At 38.0% G+C, this 23,806-nt stretch overlaps 1 protein-coding gene and 1 long non-coding RNA gene across 3 annotated transcripts in view; one reads left to right on the forward strand and one right to left on the reverse strand.

The window, feature by feature from the left end:
- Window positions 1-15,920, reverse strand: part of NOX3 (NADPH oxidase 3) — a 59,718-nt gene extending 43,798 nt beyond the window's left edge. For both annotated transcript variants that reach the window (XM_033096217.1, XM_033096207.1), the window contains exons 1-6: window positions 15,707-15,920; window positions 14,974-15,069; window positions 14,756-14,866; window positions 13,690-13,774; window positions 4,696-4,841; window positions 2,006-2,187 (exon numbers count right to left, since the gene is read on the reverse strand). In XM_033096217.1, the coding sequence (XP_032952108.1) occupies window positions 2,006-2,187; window positions 4,696-4,841; window positions 13,690-13,774; window positions 14,756-14,866; window positions 14,974-15,069; window positions 15,707-15,796 (710 nt within the window). In that variant the 5' untranslated portion in view covers window positions 15,797-15,920. The remainder of the gene's footprint in view (window positions 1-2,005; window positions 2,188-4,695; window positions 4,842-13,689; window positions 13,775-14,755; window positions 14,867-14,973; window positions 15,070-15,706) is intronic.
- The window catches only part of LOC117016699 (uncharacterized), a 140,911-nt gene continuing 124,438 nt past the window's right edge, over window positions 7,334-23,806 (forward strand). The window contains exon 1 of the long non-coding RNA XR_004421946.1: window positions 7,334-7,439. This is a non-coding gene — a long non-coding RNA (uncharacterized LOC117016699). The remainder of the gene's footprint in view (window positions 7,440-23,806) is intronic.

Raw genomic sequence — 23,806 nt, forward strand, 5'->3', positions numbered from 1 at the left:
CCACAGGTTTGTGTATCAGACAAGCTTATGGATGGAAGGAGGTCTTAATCAGGCATAAGCAGCAGCAGCCGATGGACGATCCCATTCTAGGAGTAGGGCGCCGAGATGAAAGGAATATCTAGTGTGTGGGGAGGTTAGAGGAGGCAGTCGACTTGCTGAGGTGCAGATCCAGAAGCGCTACCATCTGGCCCCACACTGGTCCCACAGTCACCGTGTGGTGCAGCCTCTGCTGCCATGTGTTCGCTCTTCCAGGTCTGGGCAGAAATGGAGCCCACCTCTGGTAATGAAGACCCATACTTCTGTTACAAGGTTTGGTTGTCTGAAGACTGGCGTCCTAGGTCTGTCATTTATTAGTCCTGGGAACTTAAGCGAATCAATGAACCTTCTGAATATTTGTTTCCTCCTAATGAAATGGGGATGACAGCCCTGACTGTTGGATAGGACTATTGTCAAGGTCAAATAGGTCATGCATATGAGTGTTCTTTGACATTGTAAAAGGAAAAAGAGAGGCACCAATTTATGAAATAATTAACATGGGACAAGCTAGTTTATAGACATCAATCAGTTAATTGGTCCAGAACTATTTTGATGATACAGAGGGTGCCAAAAAAATGTATACACATTTTAGGAAAGGAAAAACTATTAAAATTGTAATACAATGAATGATGCTAGCTTTCATTTGATTAATGCCATCTTTTGAGTGAATGTCATACTACACATTGCTACCGTAATTCAATTCAACTTCAAAAAGTAATACATAGATAACATCTCTTAAAATGTGTACATTTTTATGGCACCCTCTGTATTTAAAGAATAGAAAACATCGTATTGGAGAGTGTGATACTTCAGGTGCTACTCTTGCTTCCTGATGAAGAAGATTAACAGTGTCAGGTAGGAGTTGAGTGCCAGAGCAGCATTTTATGGGATGTTTGAGCAAAAAGGAATCTTAAAAGTCAAATGGGGAGACTGAAGGCCAGAGAATTTACCATATTTTGCTGTGTATAATGTATACTAACATTTGTGGCCCAAACTTTCAGGGAAAAAAATCTTCCATTTTAATTTTTTAATTCAAATTTTTATTTGGTTTCATTTAGGTACTTGTTTTTTGTTTTATAAAGGAATTTGAGCATTTATTTTTTTAACATATTATGGTACAAGAAATTTTATATAACCAATAATTACAAAACAGATACAAGGTACAAGAAATTTTATGTACCGGTAACAAATTTATGATATTATGCATCACAGAAGGCAAAGAACTCTTTGTTGTTGCAAGTTCCTTGTAAGTTTAACAAAAGCGATTATCGTATTTCAGGATATTATTTTGCATATGGATATCATTATTGATTTCTAGAGTTACACTTTTAACTCAGAAGCACAAATAGAAGAATTAAAAACATTTATATCGGTACGGAATTAATACTACCCATGTGTAATTCGCATCCTTATTTTTCCCTCACAAATCTGGGCAAAAATGTGCTCATTATACACGGCAAAATACGGTAAAGGGCTTGCACACAGTCACCCTGCTGACCAGTGACAGCGCAGGTCATGTGGTGACAGGCCATCTCACACACTATCTTCTACACCACACTGAGTTTCCTAGTGGATGGTTTTGGTCAAGCAGAAGTGACATCTGGGTGTCAAAAATACATATCCTGATTAATCCACACGTAAATTTTATTGCGCAAATAGGTTCTAAACGAAACATGGATCTCTTGTCAGCCAGCCTTTGTTACAATCCTGCATGTTATAAATATGTCAAGACGCCCCAACAGAGGTAGCTGGGAAAAATAAATATAATACTTCACCACCTATGTCACTTATTTTCAGTATTACTAAAAAAGCTATACTGTGAATTTGCCACCGTGGATGTGCTTTTTCGTGTGATTTACGTGTCCTTTAGTCCCTGCATGCCATGTTCCTCCATCCAAAGGACATTCTAAGGTTATTCTGAGGTTCGCAGAGATAAAAATCATACACACTGAGTACAGTAGGGACTTACCCTGCCCCGTGGATAGACAGACTGATAAAGAAGATGATGAACATGTGGTGTGTGTACCAGAACAACTCGTAGGAGATCTGTCTAATGAACTCGGTGGAAGAGGTCATGATTAAGATTAAAGCCAGAGAGATCAACAGGCCAGTAATGCCTGCGATTGTCGATAGCAACTCAGTGGTCGTGTTCTGAAAGAAAGAAATGCCGTGACATTAATATCTTAGCTCCAATTTTCCATTTGAGGACCAATACTTGGGGAGTCCAAGCAAGGAGCAATTCAAAATGTGCTAATCAGAGAAATATTAACTTCAAAATGGTCCCCATACACCTCAAAAAGGGAGCTTCCTTGCCCTTTTCTCTCTCCCATCTGATGGCAGACACGTGCTTTGTGATAATTTCATCAAATGCATTTCAATAATTACATTTTTCATCTGTATAAATCAATTTTCATGTCCAAGTTACTATTAATATGTGGAATCGAAATTAGGACACTATATGAAAATACATTTAAAACTAAAATACGGCAAAATATATATATATCTGAGTTTCAACTTTTTTAAGTTTAAAATAAAAATGTGGATCACCATGCTTAAGTGCATTTTAATATTAATAAACACTTTTTTTTTGAGAGGTTCCTTAGAGCAGCTGCAGAGTCTCTTCCTCTGGTAGTTATTCCTTGCTTTTGCTTTTTAATTGGAAGGACCATGACTTGCATTTCTTTCATGCCACCTCAGGAGGCTTGGCATAAGACTTTGTAAATCCTAGGTGATCAATAAAGATATAGCTATTCTTATCTGGTAGACACACTGCCAAAAGGCCAGAATTCTGACCTGGGGATTCAGGAAATGGTTAAATAGCCTGTGACGTAGAATGTGAATCACAAAGCATTTTGTTTTTATTGTGAGTTTCCCATATCTTATCAAGCCATCAGTATTCATACATTGTGTTATTATCCTTGAGAGACCATGTGCACAATAAACTCACACTGTATCTTTTGTCAGTAAAATGTCATTAATTTGTGTTGCTTTGAGATCCCGGGGTAAAATTTGGACAGGGACTTCTCCGGTGTTTACTTTTGTTTCATAGAGCAAACAGTGGAAATAAAATTGAAAGGGGTATGTCTAAAACATTTAAAATATATTTTTTTCAAGTGTACTCACACATTGTAGAAATCCACTTACATCATATGCTGTGCTAATTTCAAATCATCGCTCTTTGCTTATTAAAGCAAACCCCCCACTTCCCTTTTCTTGCACCATACTTACAGACTGGTTTGAGTTGCAATGTACCCTCTAAAATAATCTCACTGCATCTATTTAGCAATATTCTATAAAGTACTGATACTCATCTTTCTCCATATACCCCAAATTAAAGGGTTTCCTGGACTTAATCAGTACTTACATAGGATATTTCTTCTAAAATTTTGAAATAACTATACTAGAAGTAGCTTAATCATCTTAAATTACTATACGAGTATTTACAGTAAATGCTATTTACTGTATAGTCCCTTCAAAATGTTGAAGTTTATTCTTGGGTGTGCGTAGCAATGAACTTTGCAGAGCCTTAGTGGGGAAAACAGTTAACCCCAGTAGGTGCCCAGACAAATGCTGCAGCTCAAAGGAGTACACACAAAGGCATTCTCATAGGCTCAGGTCGTCTGCAGTTTTGATTTATAATTGTGAACTTTGTGCTTTTAGTTATCATCAGGTGAGAAAATGTAGCTCTACTTGATGAATGGCCTGATATTGGAAACCATCTTAGGATAATTAGGGGACATGACATGGAAAAATTTCCCCCAAGAGAGACTTTGGATTTTGCTTTTTCAAATAAGGGTACATGGACAAAATGGTCCCTTAAAGAGATGCCCCAGATGGTAATGGAGAGATTTCCATTTCTCCAGTGTATTGTCTTAGGGCTCTTCTTGGGCAATATAGATTTTTTTAAAAAATCTGCTTCATTTTCTAGATGCATATTCCAATATGGCCGTACATGGCCAAAGGTTTAGATCAACTAAGAAGAAGGAGGTAGGGGGTAGATTAAGTGAAAGGAATGTCTTAATCTCAGCAGGTGGATTTCTGTAGCTACATGTTTGGTTTTCCTTTTGTTTCCCACATGTGCTGCCACTCTGTGCACACAGGTAATTGGCATTAATGATGTCACTAGTCATACAAGTCTCATTATGAAATTAGCTACTTTGCCTAGCACCTGATTTGGCAAACCGGCTAGTCACCTGTGTGCCAAAATATGACACAGGAGAAGAGACCCAGAAGACAATTTGCAAATTGAAATTGAAGACATCTAATTGATTATCTCTGGATTTAGATGGCACTTCATATTCTTTATGATTCTAACATCAGCGGAAAAATATGAGGTGCTTTTCAATTTTAAAATATTAGGGATATAACAGGTTACTGCATTTCCTGTTAAGGTGTATTTATTATTATTTTTGCTATAAACTAATTAAGTGGCATCAGTTTTTCTCCTTGCTCACAACCTCTTAGCAATATTTATGGCAGAAAAAAAATAACTTTTTTTTTTTTTAAAAGAAGGTGAAATTGATGTTAACATTTGGCAGGAACGTCTTCTCTCGAGCTCTTTCATTAAAATCTTTTGAAATAGTGTTCCTGATTTTGAAGGGATTGGAACAGGAAGGATTTTTCAGATGAAAAACTAGATAGCATGCAAGGAGAACTCACTGTGTGGGGGGTCCGGATGGGGTTGATGTAGCTCTCATTTGGGGTGTCGCCAAGTTTGGAAAGTGCAGCCAGAAGTCCCTCCGCTTCTGCTGACTGGCTCAGGTGGTAGCGCTCCAGGTTGCACAAATGCGCCGCAATGTGGATGGCTGTGGACGAGGAGACCACACAGAGCTTACGCCAAACGGATTTCTTCCTTTGTGTTATAGTAACTCAAAAACAATGCCTATATGGTCAGGTTTCTCTGTTGTGGTTTTTATAATCAACAAGGAAGAGTGAATTATGTGTGCATCTTTCTCCGTGTCTTAAAGTGAGTAGATTGAATACTTCCGAAGATACTGTGTTATTTTCCACATTCATATTCATTATATTAAGAAATCAAGTGAATCGCAATTCACCCTAATTTAATTATAAACGTCTGATCATTCTGAAAGTAGAATAGGTATTATGTTTTATATACATGTGAAACTTCTTTCCCAAGAAATCGGAAAGCATTATTCTAGAATACTGTATCTTATACACACTGATATATATGCATATGATATATATGATAGATACCAGGGGAAGGCATTATTTTTATTCCCTTTCAAACATTATTTTTTTTAGTCCTACTTTATGTGTTTTAGCATACACACACACACACACACACACACACACACACACACACAGAGGGTGCCAAAAAAATGTATACACATTTTAAGAAAGGGAAAAAAAACCTATTGAAATTGTAATACTCAGTATATACCGATAACAAAAGATGAATACAAGTCACGTTTGACTTCTGCAATTACAAGAGGTGCTCAGTAGTGGTTACCATCAGCATCCAGACACTTCTGAGTACGGCGAACTACTGCTTGAGCAATGTTGACCAAAGTGACATCTTTCTTAAAATATGTATACATTTTTTTAGGACCCTCAGTGTGTGTATATATATATATATATATATATATATATATATATATCCCCCTACACATACACATATGCACATATATTGCATGTGGTATTCTTAGTGGATTGAAATAAGCCAGTATTTATGGAACTAAACCTCTCTGTATATACTTAAGAAGAAAAGTTAGCTTTCTACTTTTGGGAATTGGTGATGTCTAAATTCTAAATGAAGACAACAAGCTCTGGAATACAGCATTATCTAGCCTAAGTGGTGCCCAGTGATACTCTTTCCTGTCTTGTGAAATCTGTGGGAAAGCCAACAGTCACAACAAACAGACAAGGACATCCTGACGCTTTTGTTGCAAATGGAACACTAGTAGCTGGGTGGCCAGTTGACGCCTGCCATTGGAATCAGATTCAAATGTGAAATGAGAATTAATTACCAGGTATAGATAATTTCCCAGTTGACATCCTTTTTTTTTTTTTTTCTTTTTCCTATACTCACAGTAGCAGAGGCCACTACTGTATACAATCTCTACAAGTTCTGGGCAAATTCTGGAATCCTCCATGGCTTCACGTTGTGGGTTAAGGTGTGGGGAAGTGAGGGAAAAAGAAACAACAGAAACTTCTGAGAATATTGGTGTCATTTTGGTGCCTGTGGTGCTAGTACCATATTTATTTAGAAATGCCATCTTCTATTTAGCCTCTGTCACCTGAGTTTCTTCTGTCAGTGCCATTCCCTTTTCTGCCTTGCAAAGTTCTACTCATGCTTTAAGACACAAGTCAAAAGTTGCTTTCTTGCAAGCTTTCGTCAGTTCCACAGGCACAGATTATACCTCGATTATAACATTTCCAAGACATTATTGTTAAGAGTATTTATTTATACCTGTGTTTCCCAATGGACTTTGAGTCCACCTGACTGGTTCATCTTGAAACCTTAGCACCTGGCACACTGCTTAGTACCAATATGTACTTAATAGTGGCTTTCTAACTAACAATGAGATTATAGAAAGAAAGAGTCAGGAAGTTGATCTGTAGATGCAACACTGGTGGAACAGTGTTTTCTATGCTAATATTTATATATGTATATATATTTGACCTTTTTTACAGCCTTTAAGTAGAAATCAAGTCCAATATGGTTTTGGTTGAGGCCTGCCTATGACGGTAAAACCCATGGCGGTGTTTCTGAGCCGTGATGCTGACTGCCCTCATGCGTTCTGTGAGGTTAACACCCAAGAGACTATTTTCCCCTTAAGTTTCATTTGTCAACATATGCAGCCATGTTTGTGCGGTGGCTACTTTCTTTAGTCTCAGTGTCCACAAAGCTAGAAAAGCTTATCTAGGAACAATCTCTTCCAATAAGCTATATATGAAATGGGAACTTCTGCTACATTAAACACAAACATTCTCCAGTATTTCTAACCACTGTTTTCTGATCATTAACTTAATGTTTTGAAAAAACAGGTAATGTTTCTCATAGCTAACATAGATTGAATGTTTACTATCCCCCGAACACTGTTACAAATACTTTAGACATATTGTCTCAGGTAATTTTCAGTTATTAGTCTTATTCCCCTTTACAGACCAGCATTTAAAAGGTGAAGGAGCTTGTAGTTCATTAATGCAAAGGTGGGACAAACCCTGTTTGCCTGACTCCAGGGCCCCACCTTTTGACCTTTTAGTCATATTGCTTCTTTTCACTAATCAATAGTTGTTATACCGTACTTTTTACTGAAAATGAATTTCTCCTACAGGCTTGGCTAAAACACTTTGACTGGGTCACTTGGTGTCTAACCTAGAGTCAGACACCAGCTCCTATGACTTAGGACTGATTACAGCCTTTGGAGCCATCATTGAAAGTGAGTGTAAATGCTTTTCACATTCCATCACTTTGCCCTCTCTTCTCTGCTCTTAACCTTCTTCCATCCTCCCTCGGACTAAATAAAGCACACCAGACAGAGCGGAGCTGTTCCCATTTTACAGAAATAGATATTGAGCTTCAAACCAAATCAGGTGTTGTCTTTACCATTACATAATCCCCATGTGACAGTCAGAAAGGGAAAACAGGGTAAGCTCTGTGTCTTATGTTCTGCATTCTATAACATTTTCCTACTGTGTAGTGACTTGTTGATCACAGTCTATTGTCTGTTAAATTGATTACCACGTGAGAATTTGACACCGTTAAACTAAATTTAAGTACATTTATTGAATGACCCAAAATATTGCACTCTTTATTACCAGTTCTCTCCTAACAGAGCTGAAGAAACTAATGAAGTAGTATAAGAAAGCCCAAGAAACTTTTCAAGAGGTAGCTCCTGAGGGAATATGTTGGAAACTATCCTTTCCAGTTTTTTTCTTGTACTTTAACATTCATGTCTTAAATGTTCCTTTGCTCAAGCTGCCACCATCTTGGTTTTCCTTTTTTCATAGGTAGAAGATAAAAAGTGGAATAACTTACTGATCTCAGGAATTCTCAGAGAGAAAACTGCTTGGGCAAACTTTGTTTGTCTAAATGTTTTATTTCCTCTTAGATCCAATCCTAACTTTATTGTGATCTTGGCTTGGAACTAAAGCTACCCCAGCTACCAAATTCAGGGCGATTGGGACTTGATAGACACCAGGGGAGATAACGATTTTGTTCTTTTTCAGACATTATATTTTCTATTCTTCTCTTTATACATTTTAGTTATTTTAGTATGAATAGCCATGTTACCTATGTTTACAGTGACAGTGGTTTCATGTATGTGGTAAAATAGTGATATGGCTTCATTTTTCTCTTAGTCATCAGAATCATAGCATGTTATTAGAGTTGAAGTCATGCAGCAGAAAGAATACTGAACAGGATACCTCTCAGTTACTTGGCTTTTTTTCAGCCTCTGTTTTCTCATCTGTAGAATGGGTGAATTGGACTGACCTACACAATATCTAAGCTGCCTTCCAGCTGCCTGTCTCCTGGGTCTCTATCTGAAGTTAACTGGAAACATTTATCATCTAAAAGGGATCTGTAGTCCAGTCTGAAAGTAATGCAAACATGAAACTCATGTTTTAATATGTTTTCAAAATCAACACTAGATTAAAGAGGCTTTTTAAGTTTTGTGGCAAATCCAGTGCCATCAGCTGCGCAGGTCACCCTTCCTTGTGTCTCTCAGGACTTTCTGCTGAGCCCTTGGGAGAGCCCAAGATAAATATTTCCAAAACCCATGCAAACGCCAGGCTAAAAGATGCTATATTTGGGTTTTTCCACAATTTCATTTTCTCACCAAAGTACTTTTACAGTTAAAAGAGAGCAGCGATATTGGACACACTACAAATGCACATTTAATTGGTATGTGAACTTCTGAGTTCAAATAAGGAGCTTTTATTGAAGAGGGAACAAAAAAATCACGAAGGCTACAATTAGAGCCAGTTGCCTTGAGAAAGTTCTTTTCCTTCTTTCTTTCCTTCTTTTTTATTTTTCAGGAGATCAAAGGAAGCATAATTGAGGGAGAATCTTGGAAGGGTGGTCAGTTCCTGCTATCTTTTTGTCTGCCTGTCAGTGATAACAGTCATTGTGGAGTTAGTCACCTTCTAATGACATAGCCATTAGAAATAAGGACCCGGGGACAAATACTGGCAGCATTCCTGCAGCCAGAATCGGGTCCCAAACTTTCAAATTTGTGGTCTGATTTCTGCAGGAATACTCTTTGACTGTGGTACCCTGTGCATGCCACACATTTGTAAATCACATTTAATCACGCTAGGCTGGGCTGGCGAGAGAGTCTCCTTGGAGCTCCCAGTGCCTCTAGCAGAACTGGATTAGTAGCAATTCTTTTGGGATCTGGTCCTGAGAGTTGGGGCCTCTGGAGTTGTCCTCTACCTTGGGGGGGGCCTCCAAATCTTTTTTCTCAGTATGCTTATTCTGAGCGCACTCCTCTTTACCTGTCCCTGTTATTTTTATTGAGGTTTGTAAACTAATTTTAGCAACTTATCACTGAGCTGCAATGGGTCATTGTACGCCCCTGGAACTTAGCAGATGCAAGCTGCAGAATTTGCTAGAGAGCTGCCTGGGTCACTGTTTACAGCACCCTTTGAAGGAAGCTCAGGCTCCAAGTACAGCTACTCAATTGGAAGGGTCTTCGAGGTCTATTGTGGACCAGAGAGTCCAGAAAGATCTGCATTAATAAGAACGAAGAGACCGTGAAACTACGATTTGTGTACCAGTGGGGTTATAGGTGCCTGAACATGATTTATCGGTGGTGGAAGAAGGCTCCAGCAGCTCTTATCATAGGCAGGCAAGCAGGAAGGCAGGAAGCCAAAATAAGGAGCGTTCCTGTCACTGCGTTTTCGGTGATGCCCTTGATTATAGATACCACCGTTTGCCTCTTCCCTCTCCCTCCCCAGCCTACTTCCACCAGGCTCTAATTACATCCTTTAATGATTTGACCAATTAAAGCCTGCAGTTCAACTTATAGGGGAACGGATGAGAAATTAGAGGCTGGCACGCACGCTTCGATGTGGATGCATGTCTTCCAAGGTTACACACCTCTATTAAGCCAGTCAGCTATTTGAAAAGCAGCGTAATGGGCGATGCTAATAAAATAAGGATGGGGACATTTTCAGCTGCTCCCAGGCTAATACACCAGAAGGACAAAATGTGAAAAGCAAAGGTACATCTATGAAACCAGGGCTTAGCACTTTTTTCTCTCTCTAAAAGCGCAGTTGCCAGCCGCATTTCTTAGTTAATGTGAAATGTAATAATTGCTTTGTCAGGGTTGGGGAGAAGCAGAGCGCTTTCTTCCCACCCTCCTGCCTCTGCCAGGAATGGAAACAACCAGAGCGCTGCTGGTTGCCATGGTGGTCGGAGAACTGGAGCACTTTGCTCTCAAAAGCCATCTGCCTTTGCTGGGGGAGCCCCCGGAGATGTTTGGGAGCAGGCAAAGTGGTGGGTGGTTAAGTGGAAGGTGGCTGGCTGCCTGAGAGAACACTTGATTCTCTCTAGGGATTTGCAAGGGAAAGAGGGAGAAAGAGCATCCTGCTTTCTCTTGTTGCAGCCGAATGTGAGTTCATGCTCTTGGACGACTGGCATCCTTTTGAATCTCTTCACAGATCACATTCTATGTTTTTTCCACCCCAAACTGCCCCCAGTTCCCTGAATGACTCCTGTGCTGCCGGGTTGGGTACCTTTCCCATGAATTCTTTCAGCCTCTTTGGCCTGCTGGGCCATGCCTGCTCAGCCTCAGGCTGACCAGATATGCTAAGGACCTATTGTGAGCCAGGGACCAGGAAAGCCAAGATGCATACAGCGCAGTCTCAGCTCTTGGGGTGATCCGAGTCTGAGAAATTTCTCTATGTGGTAGGAGGTATGACTGTGGCCTGCAGGGGAGGGGGACCAACTGCCCAGACCTGGCAGGTCAGGGGAAATGGACCAGGCAAGAAGTCCTGGATGTGGCCACATCTTACCCAGTGAAGAAGGAGAGGAAGAGCATTTCAGACACAGAGAATAATAAGAACAAAAGCATAGACTCCTCAGGGACTGCCAGTAGCTGGGTACTGCCCAGGGGAAAAAGCAAGGGGCTGTGGGAGAGATGAGACTGGAGGAGCACGCAGCGCTAGGAGCAGAGCCTCTGGCCATGCTGAACGTGGATTTGATTCTTTTTGCCATAGCAGCAAGTGGATGGCCTTGTAGTCTGACAACTAGTCCTGACAACTAGTCTGCATATCTCATAGAGATGGAGAGATTGTATTAGTGTTCTTTTAATTCCACAGAAGGCACTTATCTGAGATCACATGACCAAGGCCTGCTGCAGGGGTTTAAAATAACTTGATTCAAGTCAATTGCTGCCCCTACATATTATACTCCATTCTGAAAACAGTACTGACCACACAGTTTCGGAAGGTTATAGCTCCTACCAGAATGTTATGTACACGGGAGACTTTTTTTACACATTGCTGATGCATTAGTACTACTGAAATATATGATTGTATATAGAGAAATATACATGCCCAAAGGTTTAAGGAGAAAACTATTTTATAACACATTTTCCCTGGTTCTTTGCTTTCTTTTCTGATGTGTTTTGATGCTGTGATTTTTTTTGTTGTTGTTGTTCCTTCTCTTTATAATATCTTTGTAACTTTTTCTGAGAGTCCAATTCTGCCTTAAAGCTATTGCATGGTGATAATAATCTTCCTGCCATTTTACTGTCGTCTCTCCTCTTTTAACGTATGAATTTAGGATTCTTAAGATTTTTAATCAGCCTAGAGAGTCCTTGAATTCCTTCTCTGAAGAGCCTTCTAAGGAGCAATCTCAACTCCACTTGGACACCAGCCACTGCAGGGAACGCAGTACTCTCAGGGAAACCTGGTTCTAATTTTAGGTAATTTTGAAGGTCTGGACAAGACTTCCATTTCTGAGCTGAAATCTGCTTCCCCGAGTCTTCATTCATTCATGTAGTCACTCATTCCTCAAAGTTATTGGCACCTATGTATAGTACTTGGAGCTACTGTGGACCTTGGAACAAAACAACGAATTAGCCTTGTTCTTTGCCCTCCATCCCTTAGCTGGTTTTCTTCAGGACATTATGTCTTTTTATTTCTGAACAAACTACAAAGACCTCTTGCAAGCATTTCCTGGGTTGGTTTAATCTGGTGTTGAGGACAATCGATGGGGAAATCTCCCCACAGGTCTCACCACACAGCCAAAGCTGTGTTAATTGGTACTTGGGCACCGTCTGTCATGTCTTGTTACTCAATTAAATCCACATTTGCTTTGAGTGTTCTTTTTCTTTGCTGTTTTTCATGCATGAGAGGATAAATACAGATGAGGAAAACATTTTATAGTTAAATTAGTTTGAGGGAAACAGTCCTGGACCATAGCTCTTTGTTGTTCAGATAGCCTTTTATTTCAATGTATTTTTTTGTCCTACAAAACCATAAGTTAGTTGGTTACTGTCCCTCTACTTGTCTTCTTCCCCAGAGTTTGATCTTGGCCTTGGATGTTAATTTTTACTGCCTTTCTCTTGAATTCTCTTGTTTTCTAACTCAAGAAATAACAATAACACTTTATATGCCTGTAAAGCTTCATATCTTTTCAAGATCTTTTTATATCCACTAGCTCAAAACTATTCAGAACCTTGTTCACACGATCTTGCTTTTCTTTTTTCTTTTTACTGCTCATGATAACATTTGATAATCATTTTTCCTACGACTGTGAATGAGATTTTGAATATAGGTCAATTTTATTTCTGATGTGAATTATATTAAATAACAAAGTGTTTATTTTTCAAGTAGGTATGTATCATTGTCAACAAGCTTAATTATTCACAGATGAAAATGAAGTTTCATAAACTTTTCCTTGACAAAGTGAAGGCTTGGTAGAAAAAACTGCATGAGTATAAGTTAGAAATTTGAAAATCCATTTATTTGATGGTCTGACAATTAAATTTGCGAACTCATCCTAGAAAAAGTGCTACGTACCTCATTGCTGAATATCACTACGGTCACCTTCCAAGTACTCCCCTTGGGAAGCTATGCACAGACACCAGCACCTAGTCCACCCTTCAAAGCAATTTTGGAACTCTTTTTCTGGAATGGCCATCAGAGCTGTCATATTACCCTTGATGTCCTGAACGTCATCAGAATGTCTTCCTTTCAATATTTCCTTTATCTTCTGGTAAAGAAAGAATTCATTGGGGGCCAGATCAGGTGAGTAGGGAGGGTGTTCCAATACAGTTATTTGTTTACTGGCTAAAAACTCCCTCACAGATAGTGCTGTGTGAGCTGGTTCATTGTCGTGATGCAAGAGCCAGGAATTTTTGGTGAAAAGTTCAGGTTGTCTAACTTTTTCATGCAGCCTTTTCAGCACTTCCAAATAATGTACTTGGTTAAGTGTTTGTCCATTTGGTACAAATTCATAATGAATAATCCCTCTGATGTCAAAAAAGGTTAGCAATATCGTAGCAACAAGTTTGCGAACTTCATTGTCAGACCTCGTATAAGGTTTATGTGGTTAGATGGAAGAAAAAGATTTCTTTTACCTAAGGGTGAGCCTTCGGTGAAAGGAAATAGACAAAACTATAAAGGTAAACCTTAGGTATTTTAAAACACATTAGGCAATGAATAATAAGCACTTACTTGCATTAATAGCTATTCCATAGGCGACCAGTTTGTGGAATTTGAGGTTTTTGTCTAACTGTCTTCTCCATGGTCCTCTGCAGCACTAGAGTAACGGAAATAAAGGTCTTGGTTAGGGAGAAATCATAGTGATGACAGTGTCATGAGAGTTAAGAGAGCAGGACTCATGCTCTGCTTCTAAATTACTGAAGGTGGGGTTATGTGACACAAAAATTAGTGGCCATTAATTAATCCAACAGGCAAAACCAAATGGTTATTACTGGCTTTTCTGAAACTTCAACTCAATAAAAATGATTGAGTTAGTAGTACCCTGGTTATAAGTCAAAACTCAGGAATGAACCTGCTAATATCCATGCTTATTTGGAAAAGGAAGATAATAACCATCATTGTCATCGATGTTTATAGTCTATAAATTAATCCTTGGCACACAAAGCAAGGCACTACAGTCATCTATATCTAAATATTTATAAAATTGTGAAGGTGAGTGTATAATAATTTTGTTTACTGAAGGTCATTGAAGGTCTCATTTTTCTGTGCAGTGTGTTTACTCTGCTTAGCAGGAGACACAGATAAGTACCTAACACAGTGAAATCAATATAATTAGGACATGTTCCTTTATATCTGGTAGGGGTTAAAACCTACATCCTAAAATTTGTGTACTCTGATTGTGTTTTCTGGGGTTGAGAATTCAGAACGATGTTTCTGTAGTGGCATTTGGCTCAACTGCATATTTGTCTCCTTTCAATCAGAAATGCTAATAGTTCAGGCTGATATAATACTTCCATCTTTGTGAATCAGGTCAATTTTATTAGCTCTACTTTTCAGATGGAGCAAATGTGTCAGGGGAAGGTTGAGTGATCAGTCCAATGGCAAAAGTACAAGTCAAGTCCGATGTACCGATTTCTGATTTTCAGTTTTAGCTATCGTGTTCTCTCTTACAAAGAAGCAAACCTTCATCTAAACACGATTATTGGGAATTTTATAGTAAAGTACATCTCTGTTTTCAATGGCACTTATATTAGTAAGTCATAACAACTGAAATTATTTCAAATAATCTGGTACTTACGATACTTGCTCCTCTTATAAATGAAATGAGGTTTCGGCTGATTGGTAATAGAATTAGCATGCAGTTAAAATTCAGGCAGACTGCAGATGCTCTTGCCCAAGCCAGTGTTGACTATTCACATGTAAAGACATGAGAAGGAGATACAGTGAAAACAAGAAAGCTGGGCCAATAGAATGTATTTTGTTTTCTGAATTGATATAGTCACCAACTCTACTTACACCCAGAATCACTCGTGTATAAAAGAAAGACTCTTCCTCTCCATACCAACGGAATGTGTCGATAAACAGATATAAATTAACTCCCAACCATAAGAGCTAGAGTAGAATGAAAAGAGAACCAGTCAATACTGTCTTCAACCTTGTCTTCTTTTCAAAATCACTTGGGGTTCTCCTTGGGGTCCAGTTCAAGTGAAATGAGCTTCTCAATATTAATCAGAGTTACTTCATGTCAGTATTTTATTGACTAGTTCTTAACAGTATGTATATTGGTAAGAAATTTTTAGCTCTCTAAAGAAGATTTTTAACACAACTGGGTATTCTTTAAGGAATTTTAAGAAAAGTACAAAACCTTCTTAATCAACATTGCTATAATGTGTTGTCTACGGTGCCAAGAAGGAAGAAATCTTTAAAAAACAACTCAAAAAGTACTCTAGAAAAATTCCAATCTCATAGTCTAATTCAAAGACTTCATTTGATTTAGAGAAACATTCATACATTATGCAAAATCAAACTACTTGACTTTAAAAATAATTAAAAATGAACTCAATTGGAAAACAACTTTACATAATTCTGTAAGGATAAATTAAATATAGCTACTGAATGTTTTCTAACAAGTTATAGTTTTTTAACCAGAGTAATACTTGAAGCTATTTAGCATTCCTATCCAAGTTATCCTAAAAATCAGAAACTATTCAATATGTATTTAAAGTTGAATAGCAAAAACGAAACTTACTGCTAATATGACAGAGACACTCTCATTCAACATCCAACACCCCATCATGACAGTTTTCCTCTCTTGCTGTTGGCAAATTCTTTCTTTCATTCACCTGTGTAGTATCCTTAGCAAGGGCTTCGCTGCTAAATTATTTTGTCTTAGGAAGCACCTACTGGGAACAGCTCTCGAGGAATTTCTAATTAAGGACGTCTTGCCAAAGGCACATCACCAAACTGACATGCCTCATGACCTGGGTGAATACAAGGCAGGTCTCTGTCTAATGATTCCTTTCTTCAAAGATCTCATAAGAAAAGAAAGCTCGTTTTATTAAATTATCCTCATGTACTTTATACCTCATTCATTTTCTACATGATTGCAGTCAAGATGATAATAAGTCTTTATATAAATTTGAGAAATAACCTAACTGCTGAATGTTAGATATAGCAAAATGCTTCCCAAGAGTTTTCTCTATTTTATTTTTCTTCTTTACTCTCCCCCACTCCACCCCTTTTAAAGCTCTTTAAAAAGATATAGAATGGTGAGTAAATAAATATGAATTAAACAATCTTTCAGAAGATGGTGAAGAAAAAGATCTTTAAAAACATCATATACGTGAGAACTCTCAAATCTAAAAGTGTGACTATAAAAGAATAAAGTGATTATTTTTGAGGGATATATGAAATAAATCCTATTTTTTCCTACCCCCACTTGGTGCACCCATGAGGTAAACAAGAATATTCTTTTGTACTTAGTGATCCCAGGAGTGGCCGTCCGTGAACCTGGCCATTCTCTGATTTTATGAAACACGGCTGTTAAACACCACTCTGGTGGGTAAAGTTGTCCCACTTGAAGCAGTTTTCTGGCCAGTCCTGGCCCAAACATTTTATTTAAAATTTTTTGACAATTAATTTGAGTCATCTGAATAATTGCTTAAGCTTTCTAGGTCTTCATGGTGAATGTATTTAGTTGTCCTAAAAGAATGAACAATTTTCAAAAACCTGGTAAGAATAATAATTGGTTATTTATTGACATAAATCATCATCATCATCATCCTAAATCTTCAATAAATAACCCAGGTCCTATGTTAAGAACATTTTGAATATTGTCCAATTAAATCGCACATTCAGTCTCCGAGGGAGGTATTACAGGTCCCATTACACAAGGTGGAAACAGGCCCGATGATGTAACTTGCAGCTGGATCAGTTGGGACTTGAATTCAGTCCCCTCTGACTTGAGCATCTTCATTTTAAACACTACCTTATGCTGCATATTTTATGAAATGTTAATATATGGATTTGTGCATCAAACATGCCTAATATGCAAATATTAATTTCATTCTTATCAATTGGACATATTTAAACTCTAGGAACTCATTTAATTTAATTTATTAATTACAAATAAATATGTTGTTATCTGTGATTCATTATGCTATCTATTTCTACATGATACCAATATAAAAACGAATATTGTCTTACTGTATGAACCATGTGTTTTGTTTTTTTATATAAAAATGTCATTAACATCTTGGGGCATTGCTGAGCAAGGAGGGACAGCTAATTCTTAATGATAGCAAACCCCTTTCATGAGAACACATCTTTGATGTGTAACCAAACCAATCCAGAGCTCATACCCCCCAATTACCTCCTTTATCAAGGTTTCACACACCAATTCAATATTCTCTCTATCCTATGTCACCCCAAGGCCGGGTAGAGGACAACTAGGCAACACCCCTGCAGCCCAGAGCCTGCTGAAATTCTTTAAACTATTCGATCTGAAGCTTGTTCAGGTAGCCATCCTGTCTTGCCCATTCTTTCCTCCAAGAACCACCCTATCGGCTCTAGCCCACGCTCTCCCCTTTGTTCCTTGGGCCTCGTAACTGACCCTGGTGCTTCCCAGGGCAGCCCTGAGTGGTGTGGTGTGTCCCCTCCTCTACGGAACTATAGGTAATAAACTCTTCTTTCAAGGCAGGTGTCTTCATGTCTATGATCTTACCATACTCAATTAGAACAAATTCCAGGTACATTTTTTAAAAACCTATATTTCTAACCATTTTGAACTTTGGTATTACAGGTTAAGCATTTTGATGAATGGGTGAGCTTTCTACTTGTCATCAGCCCTGGCTGTGTTACCTCTTTTGAGCCTTAGTTTCCATGTTTGTTTAATGGGGCTAATTGTAATACAGCCTCGTAAAGCCAATCTCGTTCCTCCTTCACCACCAGTTCCCCTAACACACACACACATACACCCACACACTCATAAACACACTTATGCACACCCACACATGAGAGGATGCCTGTTTAGGAGAAGTCTTAGATTTGCCAATAAAAATTTAACAAATTTTCTTTTCTTTAGAAAAGGACATTTTTAAAAAAGGAAATCCCCTTTTAGAAATATATATAAGTACAGGTATTTTGGAAGCATTAACCTGAGGTTAGAGTGCAGTCAGTGAAATATCTTCAGTTGCTTCTTTAACAGTGAGTAATATAAAGATGTAAAGCCTTCATATTCATTTTTTAAGCCAATAATCTTCCATGATGAAATGATTTGTTATTTCTGAAGTGTTTAGGATTTACATATCTTAGAGGCCTTATTCAGTTGGGTTATAAAAATTAATTCAGAGAGAATGCACCTAGAATTTTATCCTATCTTGTCTATTTTAGATTCAGTGAGTGTAAGGGAGAGTTGGAATTTGCTACCCTTCTGTACTCTTCACACAGTGTTACAAATGAAAGGCATATATTGCTGAATAATAATGTGTGGTCACATTGTTTTGTTGTTGTTAATTGCTTAGAATATTTCTAGTGGTAAAAATATAATTTAAAGGCTTAGGCTCAAAAACATATCTTTGCATGCTCTATTCTTATTTCTTCAATATGTGTATTCCTCATTTTGAATATGTAAAGACACATTGTGTTAAAGTATACTATTATTCATTTATAGTGTATAAAAATGGTTCATTGTTGTATTATGGATTTATAACTCATGACTTAACTTCATAGATTGTATTTTTGTAGCACTTGCATGATGCTTAGTTTACTCATATAAAAATGTGAACTTCAAATTGTATTCACATTCATTCAGAGCTCAATATTGTTGTGCAATTGATAGACATACCTTTTCTTCCCAACTTTTTTTAAATTTTTACACTTAAGAATAATATGATGAGCCACTGGTTGGTTTACAATATTTCAATCAGACTTCATAAAACTCAAGATAATTAGGCCAGCTTCATAGGGCTGCCTCTAAAGAGAGAGGAAATTGTACAAAATCTACTCAAATGATGTAAGTGCTCATAATTTGATCTAGTCTCACCTAATTGTTTTCATTGCTCATAAGTAGCACCCATTTCATTTCTCAGAATTTTCGCAGAACAAATGAAGTGAAATTTACATTGCTTGTTTCCAAGGCTGGTAGTCTTTCTAATCAAATGGGTATATTCATTGGCGCTTCCAGCAAATCCACAAAAGATGATGTGAGACTTTTTCCTTGTAAAGATCATCGATAGCAAACTTTCTGTAATGAAAAAGTAGAAGGGAAACAGAACAAAGATGATTACAAAGACAGGTTAATTGCCTGTATACATGAACACAAACTACACTGCCCACACTACATTCCTGGATCTGATTTGCTCTATTACATTTTTAGTTCTTTTTAGTTTCTTAGTTTATCACTTGACCCAACAAAGAAATGGTTTGATCCTCAAGGGCAAGATGGATCATCAAGTAGTGTTTGCTGCTGCATACTAAAAATCTAAGTTCCCTGTAGATATAGCAGAGTTCATAGAGTATAAAAATAACATTGCCGAATTTTCCTCTTCTAAGCATTAAACAGATTTTTGCCTTTTCCTAAAACATTTATAAACATTTAAGTATTAAATTGAAAAGAAATGACTAAAACAAAGAAAACAAAAAACACATAAAATCTCAAATTCTTACATGGTTATTTTGAGGAGCATTGGTTGTGATAATTAGATAAATCGTATGTTGGATGAATTCCATTTTAAAAGGAAAATCAAGATAAAAGACAAAAGTTAAGAAAGTCCATACATTAAAATATATCTGATTTAAAAATAAAATTTAATTAAGTATATCCACGAATACTCTATCCTTTTGCTGAATTAAGTATATTGTAATTTTATTTCAAGAAACATTGTGCTCTCTTAATATCATTTTAATCTGGCTTGTATCATAAACTTAGTTAACATGATCCAGTTCTTGCTTCCCCCCCACGGCATGCGTCACACGATGCCTGGCACAGTGGTGTTCGCGGTCCGGATTCCGTTATGTAGATGCTTAGAATGTAGTGAGGAAGCAACAGGTGACAAGTGCAACAACTAGAGAATCTTTCAAAGATGAGTGTGTCTTGGAGTGGCAGAGGGGGTACATCTGAAAGAGGCTGATGCACAAAGACATCTGGGTGACAGATTTAGTCTAGGGAGAATTCTTTCCAGAAGTGAAGCAGGCTGGGTTTTGTGAAAAATGATATAGTGTGCAAAAGAGAAGGAGAAAATACGTTTGAATATCTGTGTCTCTCGAAAAGTCATTTGAATAAGCTCTCCAAACATCAAACAGCACGCAAAAACACTCCTGATTCCAGTGTTCTTCCTGTGGTCACTTCTGGTCTGGAGTGTAAGCCCAGAGGGCTTCCGTGCTTCCTTCGCTTCCTGTCCTCCTGCCTTTATCTTCCTCATGGCTCACATGTTTGCAGCACATGTCTTTTTTACATTTAGCAAGTCACCTAAACCTCTTCACAATGTCATCTGGAGGACGCTGACACTGGGGATCATAGTCCTCAAGAGAACAGAGCGACTAACTCATCATTTCTTTCCCCCAATGAAGTGGCACAATTCAAAGTCTCCTATTTTTGCTAGTTTTAACTTTTTGGTTTAGGAATCTGGTGAAAGCCAGAATTATCATGTTTTCTATACTGTGTTTCTCATACATTAGAACTTAGCAAATGTTAAATAACAAGCACACAAACCACATTCATTTCTTTGCTTCTTAACACACAAGACGGTTCTGTACCAGTCCCTACACAGATACGGTTGCAGAATTTTCAAGCAGTCCTTTTTTTTCCTTAAGGTTTAAAAGTGAGAGGCAAATTTTCCTAACCATGCAGTGAATCATTTGACTTCTGAGTTCAGGAAAATTTAAGTTGAAGAAGGCTAGTCTAGAAATTCCTTCTTTGCATATCCAAGCTGTTCATCTCTCAAAAGTCAAAGTGGATGCCAGAATTCCATAGATTTCATTTTTCAAGATGAACATTCATATTTGAACATATTTCAAGCCAGATGGTTTACAGTTCATGTATTTGTTGCCATTTTCCTGCCACAACAACTAAATATTGAAGACACATATTTGTGATGAGGAGAGCACTCCCAAACCATCTTTTCCTGCTGCTCTTTTACGCTGCACACTCACTTATCCCCTGTGTGCTGCAGGGAAAGCTTCAAACAATGAATCACATTCATTTGATTTAGTAGACAGGCGAGAGGTGAAATAACATAAAACAAGCTTTCTATAAATAAATATTTCTTGTAACAGCCATGAATTATATGGTAACTAATAAGAAAGCAAATGAACATCTACTGAAATATTCTGCTTTTATGATCCATGTAGACAAGCTGGAAACTTTACTTTTAAGCCTGCTAGTAACTTACAAGGTAGTTTGCCAAATGGTGGAATGGTTTGATCAGAGTTCAGAAAAGAACAGGAAGATCAAACAAAGGTTTAGTTTTTTTTTTTTTTTTTAAAGTAAAACCATCAGATATGAAAATAGCACCTGGAGAAAGCATTGCACAATTATACCAAAGGATTGCCAATGTCACTCAACAGGTTCCATGTATCTCTCTTCGAGGATGAAATGATTTGCTCTTCACTTGTCATCTCATGTGAAATTTGTTATTATTCTGCTCTACTATTAATATTTCCATTATTACAACTTTGAAAATTTATTTCGTTGACAAAAGGCTACTAGAAAGCTGAACCAAGCTAGTACAATTTTTTTTTTTTTAATGAAAAATAGAACAAAGAATTGAAAGCACAGAAAACAGGTATGTTTGCTTGGTGCCATAATAAAATTTCTATGACTATTCAATTAGCACTAAACTGGCAAAAGGGGACAAACGTGTCCCTTGTCCACAGTCATCACGACCACCATCATTCAACAACACAGGACAGGCACACACAGAAAGACTCAGTAATATGTTTTTAGAGAGGGTTCTAGAGCTTCATACTTTGAATCAAACTTGCCCAGAATCGTAGTACTTAAGGACTGAGAGAAGCCTTAGGGGTCATGTAGAGCAATGTTCTCATTTAACAAAGGGGAAAACAGAGACAGGGAGGTTACAGCACCAGTCTAAAGGCATATTGCTGGTTCGTGGAGAAGCAGGTCTAAGAGCCCAGGTGTTCAAATCCACTGGTTGTTCCGTTGCATTACTCACTGCACCTCTGTTTTCATATCTTTGCTCTACAGCAGAGAGAGATGAAAGAATTAGCAAAGAGCATCTCCTAAAGCTCACTCTAGGAGCCTGGGTCCTCGACGATGAGTTCAGAATATGCTCAGAGGGAGGGTGTGATCACATTCCAGTAGCCTGGAGTGTGTATATTTCCGGAGGGCTACCCAGGTGCCAGGCGTTGCATACATTATGATACTTAATTCTGCAGACCAAAGAGGATAAGACCTGTTTCATCGATGAGGAAGATGTGGAGCGGCAAAGAGGCCCAGGCTCTCCTAAGACCTCCTAGTTCATAACTATCATGGCTGAGCTGCAGGCCCTTGGTGCCTGACCGCCACGCCTGTGGTCTGCCTGTCTCACCATGTTACCTTTGAGACAGATGCACAGATGCATTTACTAAACCACCGATGACAACTTCCCCGTGTACATGAATGCTTCTGTTTTGATTGACATCCAGAGCTAGAAGCATTTTATGATGGCTTGGCTAATTAAATTGAACCAGTAAAGAAAAAACGTGATTTGGAATAATTGGACAGAGGATCAGTCATCTAATGCCACTCTGTCCTACCTCACTGACAACATAACTCTTGTGAGAGTGTAGATTTTATGTCCAAGTCTAAAAATTTATACTTAAAACATACATGTTCCCAGTGGAAGAATGCAATTTAAGAGACCGATTGTCCTGAAGAAATGCCTTGTTTCTGGTACATAATTCGAAACTAAATTTTATTTTTTCCATCGCTATATTTTAAGCAATTCTTTTAGCCAAGAGGTGAAAACAAAATAATTGTTCAGCATCCATGTCAGAGTGCATTTTAAGAGAAGGATCTTCAACAAGAACAATTAAGTCCTGTGAATCAGTTGAAAATCAGTGTACGGGTCTATTGTTGCGTTTGGTGCCTAGTTCTATTCCTACATCCCTCTCCACGTGGCCTCAGCCCTTCCAGCCAATTTAAGTATCAGTTAAAGCTGTGGTGCCACAACAGCTACAGTCCTCAATCGTAACAGTTCCATTTTTCTGTTCAAAGTCTCTTCCAGAAGGTGAGACAGATGGAGTAAAAAAAAATCATCGCTGCCCATCATTTAATTTTTTGGATACTGATTGTTAAAAACTCATTTGTCCTTTGCACTTTATGCTTTTTATACATAACTTCAAGTTTTGCCTCCTAATCTCATCCTGTGTTAGCGGTTCAAACGACTTTCAGACACCTTCCTCCACATTTCTCTAGGTGGAGCTTCTTCAGCCATATACTATTCCTCCTGTAATTAATATTTACTTGATTTGCAAAGGTCTTTATTGCTGTGATATTATTGTTATAAGAAAGAGGATTTGTTGTCAGGGTGACCAAGGCGGTGCAATGTGCAATGTGGCTTTTCTTAAAACCACTTGGTCAAAATCTGCCTTTGTTCTTGTAACCAGATGACTACAAAATACCCAACAGTACCCATTGCCTCTTCCTATCTTTCCGCCTCTCCACATTGTACAGGTAGGTCTTGTCGACCTATTCATAGGTTTTCCTACTTTTGAGAACTTAATATATTTTCTAACCAACCTTGATGGCTTCCCCTCTTCCACTCAACTTGGTCTCCTCACTGATTCTCGTTGCCGTCAGAGAAATTGCTCACATCTCATAGAGTCATGGCTCAATATGATACAGGGA

This window comes from Rhinolophus ferrumequinum, chromosome 3 (genome assembly GCF_004115265.2).
Source record: "Rhinolophus ferrumequinum isolate MPI-CBG mRhiFer1 chromosome 3, mRhiFer1_v1.p, whole genome shotgun sequence".
Lineage (NCBI taxonomy): Eukaryota > Metazoa > Chordata > Mammalia > Chiroptera > Rhinolophidae > Rhinolophus > Rhinolophus ferrumequinum.